The sequence below is a fragment of the Ruditapes philippinarum genome, unplaced genomic scaffold, assembly GCF_026571515.1.
Source record: "Ruditapes philippinarum isolate M1 unplaced genomic scaffold, ASM2657151v2 ctg349_1_1_1_1, whole genome shotgun sequence".
In the NCBI taxonomy this organism is placed as follows: domain Eukaryota; kingdom Metazoa; phylum Mollusca; class Bivalvia; order Venerida; family Veneridae; genus Ruditapes; species Ruditapes philippinarum.
Genome location: NW_026861914.1, coordinates 233,161 through 244,523, shown reverse-complemented (window position 1 = coordinate 244,523; position 11,363 = coordinate 233,161). Strand labels below are relative to the sequence as shown.

At 33.0% G+C, this 11,363-nt stretch overlaps 1 protein-coding gene across 1 annotated transcript; it reads left to right on the top strand.

Annotated features, from left to right (window-relative positions):
- Positions 1–5,515: 5,515 nt before the first annotated feature.
- LOC132717353 (elongation factor Tu-like) lies at positions 5,516–11,050 on the top strand. Its single transcript, XM_060700800.1, has 2 exons — positions 5,516–6,005; positions 9,357–11,050. The coding sequence occupies exons 1-2, from the start codon at positions 5,579–5,581 to the stop codon at positions 10,340–10,342; spliced, it is 1,413 nt and encodes a 470-aa protein (XP_060556783.1). The 5' UTR covers positions 5,516–5,578; the 3' UTR covers positions 10,343–11,050.
- The last annotated feature ends 313 nt before the right edge of the window (positions 11,051–11,363 follow it).

Sequence of the window (11,363 nt, the reverse complement as noted above, 5' to 3'; positions counted from 1 at the left end):
GCTAAATGGCAGCTGCTCTAACCCCATCTCAGTATCCTCAAGTGTCCCCCAAAGGCTCCGTTCTAGGACCCCTCCTGTTTCTCGCGTAAATAAATGATCCCCATAAAACATAAATTCCCAGTTCCGCTTGTTTGTAGACGATACTGCAATATAAATTGCTCTGACATCTGCAAACCAACTAGTCACCCTCCAAAATGACTTTAATCGGTTAGAAAAGTGGGAGTTGGGGTGGGATATAGACTTTAACCCCTCAAAATGTCAAGTTAGCCACGTCACAAAAAGGAAACTTCCCATCCCAACACATCACTACCTTCATGGAGTCCAATTGGAATCAGTTAGAATCGGGTTACCTCACCTAAATACCTAGGCATGGATATATCAGAAAACCTTACATGGGATGCCCACATAAACAGGACACCCAAGGAAGCAAACCAAAGGATTCCTATGCATAAACATGAAGGTTAACTGGAACTAAGACGTATAAAATTTAATGCTAGGTTATCCCTTTTCTATAAGATTCGCCAAGGTCTGGTTGCTATCCCCATAGAAGAATATGTGACACCCCTCTCCCGACCATCACGCAATGGCCATCCCCTGTGTTATAGGTTACTCACAGCAACTTCAGACCAATATAAATTCTCTTTCTTTCCTAGGACAGTATACCAAAGGAACCACCTACCCCCCTGCAGTAGCCCTACTCCATACCCCAGAGCAATTCAGTGCAACCATAGCTTGCATTGAACATGTCTCACCCAAGTTTTCCAGCCCCATTTTTTACACATTTAATATTCTTTTATCCTCTTTTTAAACAACTCTTTTTAACTTTCTTGCGATTTTGATGCGCAGGCAGGTCTACTTTCCCGCGAGGGGTTTGACAATAGTGGAAGATAGATAGTATTGCTCATTGCTGTCATACAGTAAACTGTTGTTTAGGCAGTATAGAATAGCTATAAGGAGATAAATTGCGCTTACAGATATTCGTGAGAATCAAATGATTACCTTTCAGTAGACAAAAGACTGTCCCTGTAAAAAGGCGAGGATAAAGATCAACAAGGCAAAGGCAACTTTCACAGGACGTAGCCCCCGACACACCCAAGCTATCACAGTAGGGCACCCAGAAGGCACCAAACCAAAACCGGGAGAGGTCATTAGGGCGGCGAAAGGAGGAGGGGGGATACGTTATGTGTGAAAAAACGGGCCCACACGGGAACCAAAGAAACTATTGTGATTTTTAGCATATTGTTATACATTCTAGAATTAATCCGTTGTTTGTTTATTGTCTATAATTTGGTTAGTAACGGATAGCTTGGGTGTAGGGGATATGGTAAAGTGAGGTCAATGAGAAAAATCTCAAAGCAATCTTTTTATATCATTCATAAAGTACATGTCCTGAAAACTTGTTCAGGGAAAATTGAAATGAAAATTTTTTACATGAAAACTTTTCTACTTGTAAAAAAGGGGAATACAATAGACGCTCCAATATTTCATGAAATTTTACAACAGTTCTTGGAATTCCAAAATAAAGGAAAATAATTTATGGTATAAAGCTGTGGTAGATCTAAACTTAAATTTTAAAAACCTTACAGTTGAGTTCACACTAAAGGTTACACAAAGTGCACTAGGAGTGCACTAGATGTGCACTACTAGTGCACTACAAAGTGCACTAGTAGTGCACTACTAGTGCACTTCATAAGTGCACTTTGTAGTGCACCAGACCTATTATATGTATTAAGCAGTTACCTTTTATTTCACTGAATAGCAATTTGACTTTTACAAAAAGATAGAAAATATAGATATCTGTTTAATAGTTTTTCAATAAAAATTTGAAATTGTGATTATTGGATTTTGTAAAATATGGCGTAAAATATTAGAACAATAAATTTCAAAGTCATTAATTTTACTGATTTTGTACTTTAAAATTTAATTGTTAGAATAAGTAATTTAAATATAAATAATTATAACTTTAATGTTGATAAGTGCATAAATAAACAAACTTAATTGATATTTAATATGATTCTATTTTATTATAATCTGTTAATGAAATATGAAACATTGAAATGCTAATCAAACAAAATTAAGTCAGTTCTTTTTTTTTGGGGGGGGGGGGGGGGGGGAGGGGGATTATACCGTAGTATTAGTTATTTTTGATCTTAACTTATGGTTGTTTTAGTTAAAGGTAATGATTTTAAGCATTAATAGCCTTTAATACATTAAAGAATTAATATGTTTATAAATGGCCTAAATTTTGTCAATTTTATTTCATTTATGATCTCTCTTACCTTCTCAAACTGAGATTTACCTAAGATTAATATAAATGATATATATTATTCTGAAAATAAATATTTATATATAATGGTGGTATGTATTGATATGTGTGGATTAAGTATTGATATGTACCTGTGGGATACTAGTATACTTAAACTGACATGGATATTAACAAAAAGATTAGAAAATCTGTCAATTCCATTTTTTGAGACGACACCAATTTTTTTTCATTTTTTTTTCATGCATTGTAACATTATTATGCAATATGATTAATTTTACGAGTTTATTATAAATTACAAAAATATTCATTTTTCTTTTTGTACTATATTTGTAATGAAATTTATTTGCACCAACATCCAGAGAATACAGAATTTACATCACCTAATCTGGCTTATGTTATTTACCCTGAGGGGCTCTCTTATCAGCAGGGTACTATATCAAAACACCTATACACGAGTTCCCCCTATACACAGCATGACTTTTGACACTTTAATCTCCTGTAACTGTTTTCTGCTCATGTATGATATTAAAAAAAAAACAGGAAAAAAAAAAACAAAAAACAAAAACAGATCTGCATTAAAGTGAAAAGGAAGTTGCAAAAGTTTTATAATCATGTATTTAAATAATATTTTCTTTAAAATATATTATCTTCTAAATGCGTAAAAACTGACAAGGCAAATTTGTCAAATCTATAATAGAAAAAAATAACATTTCCCAGTTCAAAAACTAAAAGATGCTGCAAATTTTAATGCAGAATTGTAAGAAATGTGAAAAAATATTGATACAAAGTCTTTGTAGAATAGTTAACACTAATATTGGTTTTAAACCAGTTTTTTATAATAAGATTAGAAAATTTCACTTCAAAGACAATAAATGACAATAATATCGAACATGCGTTTATGACATTAGATTATTTTTTACATTTGATTATACAAAAAATTATAGTCATTTATCGATGACTTACATGTATTTTGGGGAAAAAAAGGAAATTTTCAATAAATATTGCATACATTTGCATTTTTGTTATTTACCCTGAGGCCCTCTTATCAGCAGGAGACCAGTGTAATGAAAACAGTCGCTCTCAAAAGAATACCAATACACAGCATGACTCGAGACTTTCCTCTTGTATAAAAACATTCCCTTTATACATTACATTTTTAATGTAGAAATCTTGAATAAAGTTATCAATTTTATTTATTTTATAGAAAAATTTTAATTATGTATATCTTTAAAAAGTATGCAAGCATTTTATGGTTGAAAAACATAATATCACAGTCTATAAAATGTTTTAAAATCAATGAATTAATATTCTCTTTCAATCTTGAACATGAGGAATTGCCTCTTAAGTTATATATTATCACGGATTTATATTAATAGTATATATAGTAATGTAAATCCGTGATATTATTATGCAGAATGGCAAGAAATGTGGATAAATGGATACATATAGAAAATTCCGCTTTAGAGACAATAATATCAGAGGCATAGATAACATCTATCTATGTCTCTGATAATATCTATTATGCATTTATGCCTTTATGTTTTTTTTTGTATATTTGATTATACAAAAATTATGGTCATTTACTGAGTGCCAACGCCTGATGAATCCCAGGCTTATGTCTAACATGCATTTTGAGAAAACCAGGGAATTTCAATGCATTCTTATAAATCTGCAAAATTGACTGTTCTTTCTTATTTACCCTGAGGCCCTCTTATCAGCAGGAGAGTGGTATATTGAAAACAGTCCCTCTCAGAAAATACCAATACACAGCATGACTTGAGATATTCCTCTTCAATAAAAGTATTCCCTTTATACATTAAATTTTTAATATTGAAATAATGAATAAAGATATCAAATTTATTTATTTTATGGATAATATTTAAATTATTTGCATAAACATATGCAAGCATTACACAGTTGAATACTAAATTATCACAGTATATTGATGTTTTAAAATCAATGTATTAATATTCTCTTTCAATATTGAACATGATGAATTGTCTCTAAGTTATATATTATAGAAAAGATATTTTAGCTTAAATATAACCTTTCCTTGATTTGTTTGAGCTTATGAAAAAAAGTTTATGATGTAACAAACTAAATTAATTGGGCCAGAATTATCACATTGATTTATACCATTTGTACACTAGAAAAATTGAAATATATGGCCATTTAAAAAGCTTTAAAAACACTTATTTAATTATCCATTACGGAGCATATTTAAATTTAACCTTATTAATTCTATAAATTTGATTTTAAGGGGTATTATTTTTCACTTACAGTTAAATACTGGTTAATAAAAATATGATTACAATAAATGAAAAAAAAAACATTTTAATTTTAAGCTTCAACATGATAATCACCTAAAATGTTAAAACTGCTGATTTTAAAATTTACTTATTTATATTCATGAATAGGCCATATATATATTTTCCCATTTTTTTTTTTCATACAGCAGCGTAACAATGGATGCCCCCCCCCCACTTGATATACAATTATCCAATAAACCATTTAGGTGTCACCTTCCCTGGCCAGCCTGGTCATATGGTCTAGTGCACTAGAAGTGCACTTCTAGTGCACTTCTAGTTCAGCTCTAGTGCACTAGAAGTGCACAAGGGTGGGAAGTTTAGTGTGAACTCAACTGTAAGTGTTAATTAACTTGTGACAGCGATTTGACTGATTAAATACATTTTGAGACCATACTCACTACATAGACATGTAAAATCCATTACTGACAAAAACACTTGCTGATTATTTTTAATTATATTCAATGACAATATATGCTTTATAGGCAACTGTTTGTTAGAAATGATAAGAAAATGATTCATGCACCAAAACATGTAAATATTTTTTTTGTTTTACCTGCCGTTGACCAATATCTTGTTTGTTTATATTTTTCTAACGACTTGAAAAACACAGTAATACGTAAAATTCTAGATTACTAGTTCTGGTTACAGTAAGAAAAACTCACAAAGAAAATTTAAAAAAAAACAACACGAAAACGAAATTAACTGTAGATGGAGAAAATACCACTTTTTTAATTGGTATTTAATTGTTTGATATAAAAAAGAAACTGTTGATAAGCTATCAGCTGTACCCTTAAATCCTCCACTGCCTTAACAACTGTATTTCATTATTGTTATCCATATAATTATTTTTCTTATGAATGTTTCGATTTTGTTTGAGGCATGCTGCATACGGAGATGAATCAAATACAGGGGCGAGAAAAATTAGTGTTTTGATGCCTATACTCTGTGCGATTTCAATGTAGCTGCAATAACTAACGTTACACCGCTTACATGTGCTAGCAAAATGGCGGCTCACGTATTTCGCAAAATTCTTTTTACCAAAAACCCATCATTTCCATGCAAGTTAAGGAACGACATTTACAAATATGGATGCCGTCGACATATATGCATATCTGCATCAATGTTCCAAAAGCCTGGACCGACTGCTGGAGGAAAGGCAACGTTTAAACGCGATAAACCACACATGAACATCGGTACGATCGGACATGTCGATCATGGAAAAACGACCTTGACGGCTGCAATCACTCGTGTGCTGTCGGACGATAAAATGGCCAAATTTATGAAGTATGATGATATTGATAGGTCTCCTGATGAGAGAGCCAGGGGAATTACAATTAATGCTGCAGTCATAGATTATGAAACAGAGAACCGCCATTATGGTCATGTGGACTGTCCAGGGCATCATGATTACATAAAGAATATGATAACAGGTATGGCATATTAGGGTGGCTATTCCGTGAATTAGACCACAGGGTCTTAACAACAGGTCTAGGATTTCATGATATTTATGGACTGTCTGCAAATTTATGGATAGTCTAAACAATTTAAGATTTTTCAGTCCAGAAATTTACGGGGTAGTCAAACTATTCTCTCCATTCCATTTCCTTCCCTGACGTTTCCTCCCTGACGGTTCTCTCCCTATTTTGGGGGAGAACAGTCTGCATATTTACAAATAAGCAGACAGTTCCTCCCCATTCTTATTTTTATTATTACATTACTATTAAAGTATTTAGATGATAAATAAATGGGTAAGTTTATTATTCATTGATGACCACAGGCAGTGCGTGGCATGGTTTGGATAGCAGGGAATTCCACAAGCGCTTTTAGCGCATCGGCGCCGATGCGCTAAAATTTCAGAACAAGAAATCCCGATGCGCTTAAAATTATCATAGCGCTTTAAAAAATGACCGATATTCCTTTCTATTGTGTCTATAAGTTAACCACAATTAGCCAAATAAACAAGCCAATATACATGTCCTGTGTAGATTATTACCCGAGGCGTATACACGACCCGATACACTGATTGCCTTAGACTGTGTGACGTCACAGACACCTGTCATCGATGTCTGCAGACGACTGCACTTTCAGGTGTTGTCAATTACCGTGTATTGAGATGGGTGTACTGCAATTTAACCGCGGCATGTGTGATATTTACATGTTTCAGGTAGGTGTAATAACTTTTATTGTTTTGATAAATTGACATGCAATATAACAGTTTGATATTTAGGGATGAATGGGTTGTCTTGATATAAGTGTAATGTTCAATTTGATCTTTTACTTTTTAATGATCGTTCCGTCTAAGCAGTGCTGTAGTATTATTTAAGATGTCAAAAAATAATATGTCTAACATGAATAAGGGAAGCCTAGTTCACTATCAATTTTAAGAGTTTTTTTTGTGAGCAATGTCGTTGAAACTGTCTCAGGATCATTTTACTTATACATGATAATCGTATTTTACTTGGATTAAACTGCATAGATATTCAGAAATAAATTTGGTTGATGGCTACTTTAACATTGAAAACATTTACGACTGTTCATTATCAACTTGCAATTGAGTGAAAACAACAACAAAAACTTTACATCAACAATCCCACTTAGTGACAGCCAATTGGTCATTTTCCTTTGTAACTAAAAATATCTTGTAATTTGTTTCTGTTCACTGAATCCCCAAAATGAAAAAAATATTAATATTGCAGACCCTCTTTAATTGAGCCTGTTCATGGACAGCTTTGTGAAGTGCAATCTACTGTCCTACCCCTTAGCATTGGTTTGTCAGGACATACAGGAGCTGGCCAAGCACTTTGGTGTAGATATGGAGCAGTGCACAGCCACTGGCACCAGGTACGTGCCAGTCTAGAGGGGACTGATCAGTCAGCCGACCAGACCATGACCTGGATTACTGGCAACCTTTCTACCAGTCATCCAGCTCTTTACAGAATTGCTGCTGTGGGTCTCCTCCTCCCAACCTCTACTGCAGGTAATTATTATTAAATTCATTCATTCTTGAACATTAATGAAATTCCAGACAGTTGCAGATGTGTAACACTTTGCTACATTTCAAATATAATTTTTTTTTACTTGTTAAGTTTAAACAGGCTGGAAGTTTTAAATTTTCAAAAATTCACAGCAAACAAACAATATAAAAAAAAACATGAGGTTAACATAAATGATTACTTTCATTTATTAATTTCAGATTGTGAGCAAGGATTCAGCTGCCTGAAGAGAGTTAAGACTGAAAACAGGAATTGTCTCTCTGTTAAAGTTCTAAACTATCTTCTTGCCGTCTCCCTTCAAGGATCCCCATTAGAATCTTTCAACTTTGAGAAGGCAGTCAATGCATGGAAGGACAACAAACCTAGAAGACAGGCCCACTTTTAATGATGTTAATGAAGAAAAAATGCCCACTTTTAATGATGTTAATGAAGAAAAAACAACTGAAATATACTCATTTAAATGGGACACACACATACATATAAATGTTGATCACATGTTGTGAACTTGTGTTTATATATAATTGTTTATTTATTTGAATTGTTGGAAATGGAAAGAGTAAATAATAAAAATTAAGAAAATGTTTATCAAGTGAAAAGCTTTCATTATTTGTTTTAAAACAGCCCACAGCAGTATATTGACATCGAAAATGGCAAATTTTTTTCAACACGCGGTATGGGGGTCAAGACCCCCTCCCGCACCCACCCCGTCTAATTCAAAAAAGAATGTAGCGCTTAAAAAAAATCCTGGGGAAATCCCTGGATAGTATACATGTACATGGCTATAGAAAAAAGTGGGCATGGTCATGTGCATGTATACTTTCCAAGTCACACACCGACTGCCTGAGATGATGACTGAAATTTTTGTTAAAAGTGAAAATTCTTCTGAATCTTACCATACTACTACATTTAATCGTAATATAATAAGTAACCTTATTCTTTTTTAGCTTTAATTTTAATACAATTTAATTTTAGAATAATTTAACTATTTTTGTACTTTATATCTGTAAATTTACAGTTTTATTAAAAAAAATCAATAAAATTACAGATGGTCCTTAAATCTACAGACTGTCCATAAATATCAGGAAATCCTAGACATGAACAAGGATAATATATATTTTGATTTTTTTAGTTGAATATGTACAAGCACAGACACTTTGGGTGTGGTGCACAAAACACCTGTAAAATCCAAATAAAATGTATATTTGTCATTCCCAGAACATGTACTGAACTGATCATGTATATCAAAAAACTTGATGTAAACCGTTTTGAAAAAAAAATCGTATTTCAACGTCGATGATAATACATAATAATGTTCGCTGGAAAAAATCTGCACATGTACCGTCAAAATCACCATGTATTTTATTTCATTTAGGCATTTCCAATATTTTCACAGAATCCTTTTGTCCATACAGAAGATAAAATTCTTCAAGATGATGGTCAATTTTAAACGTCAACACCAATATAAACAACGCTGCTTAAGCAAGTTATCCATCAAGCATAAGTTTTCCATTCAGCAGCACATTAAATCAAATTTAATGTGACTTTGGCCTTCAAAGCTTATTTTTTTAAGCCATGCCTTAACATAATCATTGTTTAACCTTGAACTTCATTGGTAATTTTAAATTTTACCTAATAGAGCAGTATGCTGTATAGATGTGATTGACATACTTGCAATCATCATTCTGGTGAGCATTAAAAGAATCATTATGACAGTGTATGTTTATCTTTCTTTTTTTCAATCCTGTTTATTATTTCATCCACTAATATAGGTATATGCTCATGTTGCAGGTGCTGCTCAGATGGATGGTTGCATTTTGGTCGTTGCTGCTACAGATGGTACCATGCCACAGACACGTGAACATCTTATTCTTGCTAAACAGATTGGTATTCAAAAGCTTGTTGTGTTTATAAATAAAGCAGATGCCGCAGATTCGGAAATGATTGACCTTGTTGAAATGGAAGTACGCGACTTGCTGTCTGAACTTGGCTTTGACGGTGAAAATACCCCTGTAGTAAGCGGATCAGCTCTGAAAGCACTGAATGGTGAAGATCCCGAGATAGGCAGTGCAAAGGTAAAGGAGCTATTGAAATATGTTGATGAGTACATACCACAGCCAGAAAGAGACTTGGACAAACCGTTCAGCTTGCCAATAGAAAGTTGTATGGTGATTACTGGCCGTGGTGTTGTGGTGACAGGGAAGTTGGATCAAGGAATTATTAAAAAGGGTGATGAAGCAGAGGTAGTTGGGTATGACAAAAAGCTTAAAACTATTGTAACCGGAATTGAAATGTTCCGACAAATTTTAGATCGTGGAGAGGCTGGCGATCAGATGGGATGTCTTTTACGTGGACTCAAAAAAGATGATATTCGTAGAGGTATGGTTCTTGCAAAACCTGGTCTTTTTGATTTACATAATAAAGTAGAAGCACAAGTATACTTGCTGAAGAAAGACGAAGGTGGCAGAGATAAGCCGATTATGCCTTATTTTTCTTGCGTGATGTATAATAGGAGTTTTTCAATTTCCGCTAGTATAGAAATACCAGATCGTGAGATGATTATGCCAGGCGAAGATACAAAAGTTCATTTTACCCTCGGTTTTAAAATGGCGTTGGTATTGGGCGACAGATTCACATTGCGAGATGGTAAGCGAACCCTCGGTTACGGCATTATCACAAAGGTTCTAGAAAACATAGATGTCACTAAATATCAAGAAAAGTTAAAAGCCAAACGAAAGGCTGAAAAGAAGGCTAAAGAAGCAGCTGGGGAAGCATAGACTGATCGCCCCACTACCAAATACATTCAGACTGGTTTTCAAATAAGTTAATTCTGAAGTTTGAACAGTTGATAAGTTATCTTTAAAAGGACGAAATCTTTTGTGTTACATGACTTATTGGAACAAATTCTTCCTATTAAACTGTTCTATAATTTTGTATATTAATTTCTAAAGTGAATAACTTTTCTCAGAAATAGTGCTTACATGTACATTTTGGCTTGAAACTAGTGTTCATGGCAAGAATATTTTCTCAGATGACAATTATTATATTATATATAAATGTTCACAAGGAGAATATGTTGAGTCAGAGTATGTAATTGTTAATAGTATAGATTAATACTTGTAGATTCATGCAGAAAAAAATCGTTTTTGTGGTATAAATGCATTGTATACCTTAAGTTAAAGTATAAAGTGAAAATTTCATTATGTTTTGAGCCTCAAGTGGTTAAAATTTAATGATTTATAAAAAGAAAAAGTGTGCTAAAATGTGCTAGCTTGAACAAGTTATTTATTCTTATATCAAACTTTACAGAGAAATGAATGCTTCAAATATTTAGACAAAATTGAATTATTGAAAATTGGATATAAAAAATGCCAAGGTTTATAATGAATGCTTGTGATGTAGTTCACATACAATAACATTTTATATTCAATCACTTTTTGTATGCATGTTCATTGTCTACAACATTAAAATGAAGTGTTTATTTATTGCTGTGTTTTATTTGTAGTGAAATTTGCTGTTCTAAAAGTATTTTCATAACGAAAAGAGATCAAGAATCTAAATCAGAATGAACCATATTTGTTAGATAATTGCATATATTAAGAACTTAATAAATGCACTTTAAAGAACATTAAAAAGTACAAGACGCTCAGTGGTTGACTTTTAGGAATGTAACAAAAACAAAAGATCAAGAGCCACTTAACAGTCTTAGAGCATAAATATGTAGCATGTTTGTTTATCTGGTAATTAATTCCCTTCTGAAAAATGGGGAGGGGATTATAGGAATTGCCTTCATCTGTC

Coding starts and splice junctions, on each gene's coding strand:
- LOC132717353 (XM_060700800.1), top strand. CDS start 5,579: ATGGCGGCTCACGTATTTCGCAAAATTCTTTTTACCAAAAACCCATCA. Junction 6,006..9,356: donor CATAAAGAATATGATAACAG/GTATGGCATATT, acceptor CTCATGTTGCAG/GTGCTGCTCAGATGGATGGT.